This window comes from Mesitornis unicolor, unplaced genomic scaffold (genome assembly GCF_000695765.1).
Source record: "Mesitornis unicolor isolate BGI_N332 unplaced genomic scaffold, ASM69576v1 Scaffold55053, whole genome shotgun sequence".
Taxonomy (NCBI): Eukaryota; Metazoa; Chordata; class Aves; order Mesitornithiformes; family Mesitornithidae; genus Mesitornis; species Mesitornis unicolor.
Genome location: NW_010176463.1, coordinates 1008 through 15331, shown reverse-complemented (window position 1 = coordinate 15331; position 14324 = coordinate 1008). Strand labels below are relative to the sequence as shown.

At 36.7% G+C, this 14324-nt stretch overlaps 1 protein-coding gene across 1 annotated transcript; it reads left to right on the top strand.

The window, feature by feature from the left end:
• The first annotated feature begins 3217 nt into the window (after window positions 1-3217).
• On the top strand, window positions 3218-13951 carry FAM133B (family with sequence similarity 133, member B). The gene is made up of 10 exons (XM_010181730.1): window positions 3218-3309; window positions 3998-4076; window positions 6320-6394; window positions 6568-6600; window positions 7020-7088; window positions 7663-7758; window positions 9012-9059; window positions 10866-10961; window positions 11742-11783; window positions 12628-13951. The coding sequence occupies exons 1-10, from the start codon at window positions 3218-3220 to the stop codon at window positions 12712-12714; spliced, it is 717 nt and encodes a 238-aa protein (XP_010180032.1). The 3' UTR covers window positions 12715-13951.
• Window positions 13952-14324: the final 373 nt, after the last annotated feature.

Genomic DNA, 14324 nt, shown 5'->3' with positions numbered 1-14324 from the left:
CGGAGCCGACCCGCCGGGGTGGGTGCCCCGGGGCAGCGGGGCCCGGGCTTCCAGAGGTCCCGTGTGGGCGCCCCTCGTCGTGGGCGCGCAGGTGCCCGCGACGCCCTGGCAGCACCTCTCATTGCCTCGTCAGATCCCACGGCGGTCGTGACTGATGCCTGCTTTGTGAGCTGCTAAGTGCAGATGATTAAGATGCTGGCCCAGTCCTTACAAAAATAAAATGTTCCCAGTGGGAATTGCAGCACTTGCTGAGGTAGCTCTGATTGTCGCTAAGCCACATTTCCTTAAACTTGGTGTTCCGCTGCGCTGAGCAGTTTGAAATTCAGCTTTATGCAGCGCTCTGCTAATCTCAGGAGCCAGTGGTTGGAAGGCCAAAAATGCGCTTCTACGCACCTGATCGCAGAACCTTACTTTATGCAGCTACCACGTTCGTCCCTCCTCATATCCATCTTTAAACATTTTCATGCCGGTTAGCCATTCACCTTATCCTTATGTTTCATTTGGGCATTGTAAATTCAGAATTAACAAGTTTTATGATTAATAACAAGTCATAAGACTTTTATTCCTTCCCCTTTCTTTGTCTCTTTCTAGTATATGCTATGAGTTTATACTGGCATGTATTCAGGAAAATGTCTTTACTTATCTTGGTGGAATAATTTGCAACAGATATGTAACAGACATGATGGACATACACATTACACAAGTGGATGGTTAAGTGCATTTGTTTACTTTACTGAGGCATCAAAATAATGGAGTCTACTGAGAATGAATTGACAGTGTTAGACTGCAAGACCCGGCCAATGCTTGATGTGTAATGTTTTTGGGTGCACTTGGGTTTGCTTTTAATAAGGTGGTTGGGATGCACCTACCAATGCCAGCAAATCTTTATATTCCTGTGTAAAGTTCATTATGCAATGATGGCTGCTAGTACAGGCAAGTTATAATATAGGACCCTTTGCTTCTCTTCTGTGATCGTACCTGTTACTTCTTTCCCATGTCCCTTCTTAAATACACCATCATTTTGACTGTTGGAGGTGGAAAATAAGTTTGTTTTTTCGCATCTGCAGGACACTTCCAAGGCAGTAACAGTTTGTATGGCTTGCCTAGAGAGCTCTAGCTGACTGAAGATGCCTTATGCTTTCCATAAGCATGAAAGCTATGCAACAAAACCCTTTAATAACTGCTTGAGCAAACTGCCAAAAGAAGAAAACTAATGTGCAGACAAGCACTTTCTTTACTGAAGGTGCACTTCCATGCTCACTATGGTTAGTGACATGCAGTTTGGCAAAGGAGCGTAAATACTTCTAAGAAATGTTTATTGGTGAAGTAATTCTTCATCAGTAAACCTGTTTGAAATTATAAGGACCTCTTTTAAGACATAATTTTCCTAATCGTGGAATACAAAGTGGTATTCAGTGATCAGTAGTGCTTGATGCCAGAAAGTTAAAGAAAACCAGTGAGGAAGCTTCCTCCATTCGGTGGCTATCTGCAAGCTGCTTGAGGAAGTAGGAAACCAATGTTTGGCAGCTGTAGCCTCTTCTGCTGGTGAAGAGAGTGTTTTATTGGGCAGCAGTGGGGTGTTCGTTTCAGCTTAGCTCAGGTAAGAAGGTAGCTCACTTTTATTTAAGAGCAGCAAGAGACCACGTTTTTAGGAATAATAATTAGGGAAGAAGCTAGAGCTTTCAGATATAATTTCCTGAATGGTAACCAAAAAAAGCTGACTCGCTTTGTGCACTGGAGTAAGCCAAGTCATTAATTACATCTGTGTTGTCATCTCTAGTGGATCTGGTACACTGACATCACCTTTGTTTAATAAAAACAGTGTTCAAACACTGCTTTCCTGCATTGCTAAAGGAGCTGCTTTTCCACTCGGAGCTGAATTCAAATGCAAAAATTTTTACTTATTTGTAATATAATAAAATACTAGAGTTAATAATGTGAATGTGTACCTTTAAGTGCCATAACTACTTGAGCGCATACATCCACCTGGCTACCAACGAAAGGGCCAAGCTGAGATTAAACTAGTTTTGATTGGCATACCTCAGCGTTTACTTGCCTGTGTTAGTTAGCCTCTTTGTGTGAATTAAAGCAACAAAGCAAAGCCCCAAGAAATGGCAGCAGATGTCACCTTTAGAGTTGCAAAGACAACTGCAGTAAAAAAATAGTCCGCTTGGAAGAGCCCTGGGGTTGCTTCAGTGTGCTCCAGCAGATGGGCCATCAGCCAAAGCCCGTGTGGGGAGCGCTTCCCTCCGGCTGCTGCCTCATCCCAGGCAGAGCCTGGAGTCCCTCTTCCAGGACTAAACGTAGCCCTGAGAGCTGAAGCCACCAGCCCGCTCACAGTCCCTCCTCTGCAAATGGTGTACAGTAGAAACAGCTTGTGCTGTGTTTTGTAAAAGGAAATCGCGAAGTCTTGGGATGATGTGGTGATAAAATCCTGTTAGGTAAGGAGGTGCATATCACCTTCCATTTGCATGAGCAAAATATCACTTGCATTAAAAAAAACTGAAGAATTGCTTACTAGATAAGAGTTTTTTCCATTAATTGCTGAGGTGGATTATGGATTCTAAGTTTTTAATTCATCTTTTATAACCTATTACTTTTTCAGAGTGAATATGAAGAGGATGCATGGATTTGAAAACTGGAATACCTCATAATGTTGAGGTTTTGCAGGGTTTTTTTACTCCTTAAAATAGCCCTAAGTCACAGAATTTTCATACATGCATAATTGTAGCAGAGCACCGCCGCTTGCTTGTTTTGGTGTTACAGCAAGGACTTCTATGCAGAATTTGTTGAATCTACTATCATTAATTTTGAACAGAACTTTAAAGGCATAAGATCAGTTGTCCTAGAGAGTAAAAGCTGAAATTGAATTACATTTTCCGTATGCCAAGGAAGAATATTTCAGCAGTTGTGATACTGTACTCCGTTTGCAAAATCATTGCTCAGGGAGAGGAATTATTGTAAGGAACATGGTCTTTTTGTGGATGAGTTATTTCTGCCAAAGTATAACTCAAATTGAATGCACTTACCCGAGTTTTTCTGCCAGACCAAATCAACTTGGTTTAGTTAAATATTTTATAATTTTAGAAACCAGTCAGAATTATTATTCAGTGAGTGATAAAAAGTTTCTGTGAAGATCAAAAAGGACAGATTTTGGTATCGTAGCACAGCTGATTAATTTTATATTTCTTTTTGTTGTTTCATATTAAAGGCTTATATGAATCCCATAGCTATGGCCAGAGCACGAGGTCCTGCCCAAAATTCGGGACCAACAATTCAAGACTACTTGAACAGGCCAAGACCAACATGGTAAGTGACAATATTTATCTGCCCTTCTGAGTGAAAGATTCGTTCTGTCTTACTAAGTTGATGCTGTTACCTACCTCCTCCCCAGAATACCCAGTAATACATTTTGAAAAATTCCTTCTCTCTGGCCAAGATGTTATTTTCTAAATATGTGTTCAATCTCGTCTTTTTAAAACAGTAGTATTCCACTTTGAAATACATATTTCTCATTTGTCTTTAAATATTTTGACAACAGTTTCTCAGAAGAGGAAAACGATGGTCATTTTACTTTTTTCACAAATCCTAATGCCTGAAGCCTGCAGATGTATTTAATTTTTAAACAAAGTAATCTCTAGAAAAACATTTTGCTGGGGTATATTCTTAGAACACAGTTTATCCTACCCAACAAAATCATCACTTTGGGGTACTATCAGCAGCTTAACTTTATGTTCAGTCCACTTTGCCTCTTCTCATAAGACATTAGAGAACGGTTTACCTGATTGCAAAGTTAGCCTTAGATCTTTAGGAGGGATTTAGCCACCATAGTTAAGTTATAAGGGTTAGGTTACCATATGCATAACATCTAAGATGCTTTCATTCTTCTTTCTGTTGGAAGTTCAGCCAAAGCTAAACTTAAAAAAAAAAAAACCACAAAAAGTTAGACACTGATTTTCAATTGTGAAAATTGTGATCTGTCATCTTTTTTATGTAGGGAAGAAGTGAAAGAGCAACTAGAAAAGAAAAAGAAAGGATCCAGGGCTTTGGCTGAGTTTGAAGAAAAGATGAATGAGGTTGGTAATGTTATTAACATGTTAATACTCGATTCTTCTTGTCTTATATGCTGCTTTTCCTCCATTGTAATTAACAGCACCAAGTAACCATAATATTTCACTTCACTCAAGCTTTTAATGAATAAATGTTTTGTTTCGTTTCTGTCGAATGTTGAGGTTACCCCTTCACCAATGAAGAGCTACTCTCACTTCAGAGTAACGCTGTGTAAAAATTGCTGCTGAATAAACTTGAACTTTTCATAAATATAAATATAGTTACACAAATATGTATGTTCATATTAATAAATGAAACAGGCATTTTCCAGTCTGATAAACTAAAGGGTCATGTGCTAATGTTCAGCTGCTTAAAGTTGCACAATTCAAATATATTAGCAAGAGGTATATTACTGTACACAGACATCTTGGCCAAGGAATGTACATGCAATACTGATATGGGAGAAGACACAAAGAATGGCCTTCAATATACAGTTAAGACTATAAAGCACAGCTTGCTTTCTCATCCTAAGCTGATTAGATTGTGTGCTGGTTCACTGCTATAAATGCAGCTGATGATTGTGTTCAGTACCTACTGGAGATCAGGGTGGTATGAGGAAGTTTCACATATAACTCCTGTCATATACATCAGAATAAATTAATGTATTGTTAATTTAACTGTTCCTTCTTGGGTTTTGGTATCTATCGAGCAGTAATCTTCATAACTGTATGCAAGTTTCTGGTTGAGGTAGGTTATGCTCCTCCTCTGTTACTATGCCCTCTACAGAGGGCGTAGTACCTCTGCTCTTGATATACCTTTTTGACTAAGAAGTTATACCAGTATTTGGAGGGTCATGGGATTCTAAGAGAATCAGTTGTTCTGCACTCTCTGAGTTTTAGCTTGGTGAGTTTGGTTTAGCATTTTATCATATTTCTTCCCTGCTTTTATCTTTGCTTTATTGTGAACTAATTGAAATTGGCATGAATAGAAAGTAACAGCCTTTGAGTATGGCAGAAGGGTAGGAAGGGATGCAGGGAATCATGAAATGGCCATGAGTTCTTCCTGAAGCTCCTAAGAACAAATTTCTGAATGGCTGGAAAGATTACAAGTGTCTGGATGAGGTGCTCTTTCTCCTGTTTTACTGACAGATGTTGTGGTTTTTTGGCTAAGACATAACACTAGCAACAGTCTTAAAATAATTTAAAAAGAGTGCCTACCTGATAAAGCACAGTCTGTTGTTAGAGGCCCCTCAGGTAGCTTTGGGCAGCTGGTATGTGAAAATACACAACCTGCTGTAGTGCTGCGTAGGTGCTGCCTCGGACTGTGGAAGCACATTACGCACAGCACTGTATCCTGGCTGGTCTGCCATGTGTTTCAGCAGTGCTATGCAGCTCATCCACAGCATGCTGACCTGGGGATCTGTGCATCGTAGTGCATCACACAGGTATCATCTTACCTAATTCGTGGTATTTCTGTCACTTCAGCACATGTGGATTATTGTTGCTTTGCCAGTGCTATACCAATACAGCTTCAATGTGAGGAAAGGGAGGGTCAGAATAGTAATAATAAAGGAGCAGATGATGTGTCTGACACGGGAAGCAGGAATAGTGAAGATTGAAGCTAGCAACCTTGCAGTCTGACGGGAGTGGGTTGGATGTTTCAAACCTTTTGAAGGGAGGATTTTAGGTGGACATAGAGAGCTTTTGTGAGGGATTAAAATGAAGGAATGACAGGAGACTTATCTGGGCAGTGTGCTTGGCCTAAGAAACACAAGAGTGTTTCTGCTAACATGTCTATAATAATTTAATACTCTAATCACTGACAAGGCCATGGATAGACACTAAAGACACCCATACGTTGAAGAAGGGTCAGGAGAATTTGTCTTGAAATTTTGCTTCAGGTAATTTTAAGACAAAATAGCAATCCTTCTAGTAGGGTGCCCTGGCTTTCTAAAGTACTCTAGCAGGAGCACTGTGATACAATACCAAAACCACCATCATTGATGAACTTGAAGACAAATGACCGTCTCTTAAATCCAAACAGCTTGAACATTAAGGTGTGATCTAACATGATATGTCAGTTTAATATTAATTTTGTGTAAAATAAAATGTATTATAGCCTTGGTTAGCATTATATGTTGTTTATTTTCTGTGGGTTTTGTGAAAAATATATAATGTCATGTAGAGGACATGATTTCGAAAAAGGTCTCTTAAAAAAAGCTGTTTGGACATGGCATTTGTGTCAATGTTTCTATTTGGTTTTTTTTCAGAATTGGAGGAAGGAACTGGAAAAACACAGGGAGAAATGTCTGGGTGGAAATGAGAGTTCCTCCAAAAAGAAAGAGGTGAAATATTTTCAATTTCATACAGTCTGCATTCGGAAGTGGATTTAACTTCGATGCTGCCAAGACAGAATGTCATAAATACATTTTAAAAGCCAGCATCAAAGTACATAAACCTAAATGCACAACAGAAGAACATGATGCCAAACTAACACTTGTTTTATTCTATTTTTAAGAAAAAGAAAAAGGAAAAGAAGAAATCTAATAGGGTGAGCAAAATTTTCAGTTTTCTGGTTTTTTTTGCTTTGAGCTTGTTCCTATTCATCATTTAAGCTCTCTTGGAAAGAGAGACTGTAGCTGTAATTTTGAATTTAGCTGTTAAATCGACTTTTTCACTTGAGAGGTAGCTTACATTTTATACAAGGAGAATTTTACTTCTCCTTAAAGGGGGGAAAAGAGCATTAAATAATTAAATGAAAAATGTTAGAAGTAATTTTTTATTGTTTTATTTACAAAAACTTAAGAAATTAAGATATTTAAAGAAATTAAACCTCCTGGAAGTAACATTTCATTGATAATACTGTGTAAATGGAGAGATTTTAAAGGAAGTATTTGCATGGACTTTTGACTATTTGCCAGACAAAATGCTGCATCTCACAAGCTTCATTTTTTGTTGTGTTTGGTCAAGTTGTCTTCATCTTCCTCTTCTTCATCAAGCTCTGATTCTTCCAGCAGTTCATCTGATTCAGAAGATGAGGTAAGAGCTAACTTACTAGAATCTCATGTGGTCTGTTTGTGAAGCTTATTTAACACAGATTTTAGTAATACACTTTAGTATTATTTTGAGGGCTTGGTTTGCATAAAACTATTTTAATTTTTATGCATTTAGTAATTTTAGATATTTCATGCATTTTGGTGCATTTTAGATATCTGTTAAACAATTTGTTTATGGACACTATAAATTTTGAATGGTTGGCTTGTAAACTGGATCTGTTTCTGTTTTAACACTGGATTGTAAGCATACTATTTTTACTTTTTAGCAAAAATACTTGTTACAGATAATCATATTCTACAGCACACATCTAAATAATAAACAGAATCTAAAGAACCTGGATTTTTCATCAGCTTACTTTTTTTTCCAATGCAGAAGAGCTATTGAAGGTCCTCCGCTAAATGAATTAATTGTAGTATACTTTATTCTTCAAAAGAACATGATAACATGTAGGAATTTGGTGTTCCCCATTCGTTACATTTAATGTAAGTCTTTTGTTCTGATGAGAATAAATTCAGAGTTGTTTTTTTCTTTTTTTTCCTACAATATTTGGGGATAGGATAAAAAGCAAGGGAAGAAAAGAAGGAAAAAAAAATATCGCTCCTCACGGAAATCTTCAACAAGCTCAACTTCTGAATCTGAGTCAGACAGCAAGGTAAATATGCAGATGTGTTGCCCTTGGCAAGTTTTCTTCATCTTTGCTATAAAGACATAGACATTTCTGACTTATGCATATCGTTGTTTGGGGTTTTTTTGTACCTTCCAAATTTAAAACCACACTTATTTGTTGTAGCTGAGCTGCACTTTTATCTTCCAGATGCAATCAGGAATCTGTCTCCACTGGCCACAATGCCTGGCAGGAACAATTTGATCTTTAGAAAATGAACATGCTTTATTCCAGCAATTGTTAGCCGTTTTTCTGAATTCAGACGCATACATCTTTTGTGCTTCTGAAATGTTTAGTTTTACTACTACATTTACACTTAAAAAAAATAAAATGTCATGTGAAATTCTTGTGAATATGTTATTTAATTGAACACCATCTGTGAAAATACAGATATTGCAGGATATCAGTGGCCAGAATATTGCCTTTCTAAATATTGGTAGACTGAGTAGTTTCCTTTTGGAGAATTGAGCCTTTCCCAAATGCATATGTAACTGAGGGTGTCTGTTTACTTTCCTGAAAGCAAAACAATGTACATACACAGGCTTTACTGAATGAACAAAAACCTAGAGAATACATATGAGGCAATTTGTTCTGTTATGTTAGCATTTTTCTGTGTTACAGGGGATAGTCACTGTATTTCTTGCCTAAATATTAATAATACAGCAAGCTGTTAAGATTCTGTATGTGGACTTTATCACAGACTTTCACTGGAATACCTAATTCAGTGTGGTATAAATTGTGATGGATGACTGTTTGCATACACCCATAAATTTATGCTAATGGGAGTTTGAAAGCTTTTGCTACATAAAGGGACGCAGATACCCTTACTGTTGAAATTGGAAAGCGGAAAACTCCATAGAAATACTTGCTTAACCCCTCCCTGATCAACAGAGATGGGCACAGAGAGAGCACAAGGACTCCAGAGTGTTGTATGTTAGACGTATGGTGTATGTAGTTGCAGTAGTGACAGCTGGTATCCTTTCCAGAGGCTCTCCACGTGTATTGCAAGGACTCTGGTACCTGATTCCGTAGGAATCTTTTTACACTGCTGGTTCAGGAAATTAGCAGCTGTATCAAAATTATGGCTTTTTCATGTTTTCCCTTTTAACTACAAGGTAGAAAGAATAACTTCGAAGAACAATCTTCAATAGACCGAAAAAGACAATGGGTCAGACTGCTTTTGGGATTTCTATCTTCTTGAAACAATTTTCTCATGGTTTTATGTTCTTCTTTCTATTTAGGACAGCACAAAAAAGAGAAGGTCAAAGGAGGATTATGAAAAAGAGAAGGTATTTTTACTCTTGAAATACTTACATCAGAACTGCATTTTACGTATATAATGGAGCTCTTTTTTAATATCAAATGCCTAAATTTACACCTATGGAAGTATTCTGTCCAAAACTACAGTCAAAAGGTGTTCAGTACCCCCAGTTTGAGGTAGGATTTTAGTTGGGTTCACCTCCTGTTTTAGTAATTGTTGTTAGTGGAAACTGCTGGATCTGTTCTTGTTATGAAGGTAAATGGAAAAAAAAAATGTATCTAATCTGCTGTAGTAGATCGGCTGCATTCTAGTATTTTGGGTTTTATCTTGAGCAGTCACACTGAGCTAAAAATGTGTGATGGTATTTCAGTGGCATGCCTGGTAGGATACTGGCTTGTTGCTGTAAATTAAGGAACATCAAGCGGAGGATATATTTATCTAAAGGTAGTCGTAATTATAGCTATTGTACTTATGATGGCTTTGAAGAAATCCAGAAAAAAATGTATTGGCTTAAGAAAAATTACCTTATTCTTTCTTTTCTCTGAGCATGAAAACGCTCTCTCCTTCCCACCACCTCACCATTGTGTACACAGATCTGAGGGCTTTCTTCCTTCCACTGCATTTAATGCAAATCTCATTGACTTAAATTTCAGTTATTTTTACCCTACGTGTAAACTAACAATACTTTCAGAGTCCACCTTGGTCTTTCTCTCCAATTATCTTTCTTATCACATTGACCTCTACTTACTCCAGTCAGCAGTGTTGACTTTGTTGTACAGATTCTGTATTGCATAAGGCAAATGTGTTGATTTTTGTCCCTTGCTCCTGCTTCCATTTCACAGAGCTTCTGTTTGCCACCAACTCCTTTTAGCTTTGAGCAGCTTCTCTTCAAAGATCAAGGTGTCTACCATAGCCCTTTATTCTTGGTTAAGCTGCAGTGCTACTTTTACACATCTCTGAAAGCAAAGGGCATTTGTGGACTGGATGTCTTCCCTGTCTGAAGATGTCTCTCAAATGGGCTACATCATGTGTATTTCTCATCAGTACTTTTGGGAAAGGATTGATGTATCTATAATGGATGAAATACCACAGCTGAGATGTGTCATCCCACCTTGCAAAATGATGATTAGCAATGGTTTTTTTCAGTTTCTGGCCTTAGAAACTAAATGGAAGAAGGTAGCTTCAGTTTTTAGTACACCTTGCCTGGTCCAGAGCAAAGGAGGAAGTGGGGATGGGGAAAGTAGCTCATCAGAGCAATCTCATGCAACATAAAAATTTTTAAAATAAAATTTTTAAATAGGCTGTCCTTTAAATATACTGAGATTATATATAAAGTTTTGGAAGTGCAGCTGGCAGGGACAGCTTGTCCTGGTTGGACACAAATATAGAAGGAGCTGTTTCTTTCAATTTCTTCAACAAAGCAAGAGTCTGAAACTGCTGTGTTTGTATGTGTATATTGAGGCATCTTCATTTACTCAGTATTAAAAAGTGGTGAAACATCTTATTTTCAAATGCTTACTCCTTCATGTGTTATTATTTAAAATAAGAGACTATGCTGTAGCATACTTCCTCTCACTTTTAGAAGACTGATGTGTCTTGGTAACAAGAGAAAGGATTATACAGAAATAGATTATTTCCACTAAAAGCATTTTAACAGTTGGTAGGCTGATTTGTTGATGATGAGTAATAGTTTAATGTCAACAATGTTGAAAAATATGTTACAATTTAGAAATTGTAAATAGAAATATTTAGAAATATTTCAGTTAGTTTTAAGCAGAAGTTTTATAAAATTTGAAAGGCTTTAAATTTACTCACATATATGTTACTTGTGTAGGAAGGCAAAAATCACCACAGGAAAAGGAAGAAAGCTGATCGTGGTGATGGACCTTTATCATCAGAATCCATATCAGAATCGGATCAGACAGAGGAGGTCAGTGTGAAATCTTAATTTCAGACGTTGCTTTTAGCTGATTCACCGTGCATTCTCATGAGTGAATAAATGAACTAGCTGAGTTTTAATACATTATTGTTGAAACTGTTGTGCGTTGTACGGTTCAAAGTTGTTTTTCTCTTTAATAAAAACTCCTACTAAGAATTATTTAGTACAGCTCCCACCACCTCAAAGTAATTTTGAGTTAATTTTCTTGAAAATTTTCAACTTCTAACAGATATTTTTAGAGCTCAGTGAAATGAGGCTAAGGGATTGGTGTGGTGTCCTTCACAAGATTTCCCTCTGATGTTTGTGAATAGATAGGCAGACCTCAGGAGGGATAGATTTTTATATTTTTTTTGTGCCCTTTCCAGTGAATTAAAAAATTTTGGATGTAATAATCTTACTCTCACCCTTGTGTATATCTACTTTGAGGGTTTGTATTCTTACAGGATTACCAAATTTGGGAAGGTTCCAATGTGTTGCTTTTTTCCATTAAGAATTTTTACCCCATTAGCTTAGGAATTTTACCTTTATATCTCTGCTATTTCTTGTTTTGCTGTGTGTTAAAAGCAGAGTGTGTTCCCAGATTGGATGTTTATAGGATAATGTGTACTCTAGAATATAACACAGATAAGCAGTGCTTCTTCATGGGTTATTGTTTAGTATGTTTTACCACTGTTGTGCCATCGTTCATTTATATACAACAAAAGCTCAAACTTTTATTTAAAACAGCATTTCCAAAGTTGCTTTCCCATTACATTTAATTTATTTTTTTAGGTGCAAGCAAAAAAGAAGAAAAACGAGGAAAAAGAGAAAACAGCAAGTGTCCTTTTTATTCATACTGTAGTTTTTAGAACATAAATATTTTGTACTTGGTTAATTTCTAATTTCATATTTTTCGGTAATACAGATGTGCTATAGCTACAGTCTACTGTCATGTGAATCTAAATTAACAATTTCTCTATTTGCCTGAAGTCACACTCTCAGTTGTTGAATTAAAGGAAGAATTTGTTACTATATAGATACATATGATTTGAAATTTAGAGAAGTTTAACATTATTGTAGCATATATTTTATTTACTCTGTGTCAACCCACTAGAAGCACTGATACCTATCTAGTACTGGGTAGGGTAGCAGTTGGCCACACAGACATCAGTGCTATTCCTTTTAGTGTTGTGTATAATTCTTCCTTGGCAAGCTCCCTCTACCAGACTATGGTACAAGTGCTGGAGATTCTAGCCAAGTGTAGTTGAAGTATTTAATTTTGCACAGTAAATATAAGCACTTACTTTAAAATATGTAAACATCCTAGTTATTCCCACACATGCAAGATGTCACTGCTTGTCAAAGCACTTCCTTATTACTTTTCAGAAATCTATAAAGCACTGACGGTTGTTTAAAATGTTAGGAAAGGTAATAGTGACAGTGATGTGAGGTATGAAATAGCCAGACCATGGTGGAGATCAATTGAAGATTGCTAATAATAGTGCAAATATGCAAAATATTAATTTTATTTCTGTGATTTCTCAATAGGTTTTTATAGAAATCTTTTTTCGAAATTACTTTGTGAAGATATCCTTTCCATGGCGTCACTTTGCATTAACAGAATTTAATCAATGGCAATTTCATTCTACAATAACTTCCATTTAATTTATTTTTTTAGGATAAAACAAAAAAGAAAAAGAAGCACAAGAAACATGGTAAAAAGAAGAAAAAGAAGATTGCTGGTTCAAACTCGGATTCAGAATAATATTTTTGAAAAAACAAGACTATCAACAGAAGTGCAATGACTAAAGGAAACTTAAACTGTGAAATGACAGCAAACTTTACCAAACTGCATGAGTTTTCCTGTGTTTTAGAAATATTCCTAATCTTTCGGTAGCCAGCCAGATGCAGCTGTGCTGGGAAAGACCATTGCTATTGCCTGCTGCTTAATACGTGAGGTACAACTTTTATAAAATTCCAGTAAGCAGTGTTAGGTGTTTGAAACAATATGAGATGGTAATCCAGCTGAGGTGTAAAATATTGGAAAGTAAGAGTTAAACTTCTTAGATAGTGAAGATAGTCTTTTAAAGCATTAGTAATAGTCTTTATTTGTAATTCAGGACAGATAACATCCCGAGTTCATCCTGTAGGTTAATATTATACATGAACTATTACAAGCTGGTGTCTGCTATTAACATTTACAAAATGGGAAATTAATGATAACATTCTAAATGCTGCCTTGTAGAAATGTTTATCATCTGCCCCATTACCGTCTTCATGCTTATGAGAAAGGGAATGCTACCATTTTGGCTAACTGAATAGGGTGCCTTTGCCTTTGATTCTTGCAAATCTGCTATTCTAATCCATGCAGCGTCTGATTCTAGGGAAGCCAGGACTGTTGTCAGCAGACCTTTTTCTGAATAAGCAGTTCTAGGCTTCTAAGCATGTGCTTCTGCATTAAGCAAGAGCAATGACATTTTGCAGTATAACTGACATTAAAAACCTGAAGATTTTACCTCTCCTTTGAAATAGCGATAGATCTTTGCTAGCAAATATGCTTATTTCACTTAATGTAATTTTGGTTTAGTTGAACACTTCTTCCAAACACTGGTAGCTTTCGTTGCATTACCTTCAGAATTGTTTTGCATGATTTGTACCGTTTCTAGATTAATGAAATGCAGGTAATCATTTGTTGTAACCAGTTTTGTGAATTACGTTCCACATGCAGAGTTTCATGTATGTATTTAGTTACTCTTGTAGTTCAGTTCATTGCTGTGTTCAAGTGCACACTTGCTGAAGATATTTAGCATGTAAAAAGCAGGGTTTTGATACCTTAACAGCTTCATATTGAAGCTGATTTTACTCTAGGCAAGTTCAGTGGCAGACCTGTTAAGTGATGTGTCTTGTTAGATAAAAAAACTACTGCCAGAATCTCATTAAAGATACTGTTTAAACAGTTTGTATTTATATTTTTGTACTCGAGGGCTACAGAATGTTGACCTAAATCATAAAGCTGTTTTACTTTAGTTGCTTTAGAAACTGAAAAACAAGCTTTTATAAAGTAAATGCGCACGCAAGAAAACACAAGCAACCATTTGATATTAGTTTATACATTAAATTCTCAGATCTTCCATTGAAGTACCCATTGCTGGGCCTCTTGTTAGCCTTTAAAAACCGCCCGTCCATCCCGAGTGGTCAACTGTAGATTGTACTCTTGATTCACCCCTTTTTTCTTTGCACAGGTGCTAACTTAGAACTTACCTCTGTTGCATACAGATGTTTTAAATATTGTATTGCCAATAATGTAAACACCTTTAAGACCTTGGTTATTAGTCTGCAAACAATAGCTAAAAACTGAGATGCAAAGATAATTTC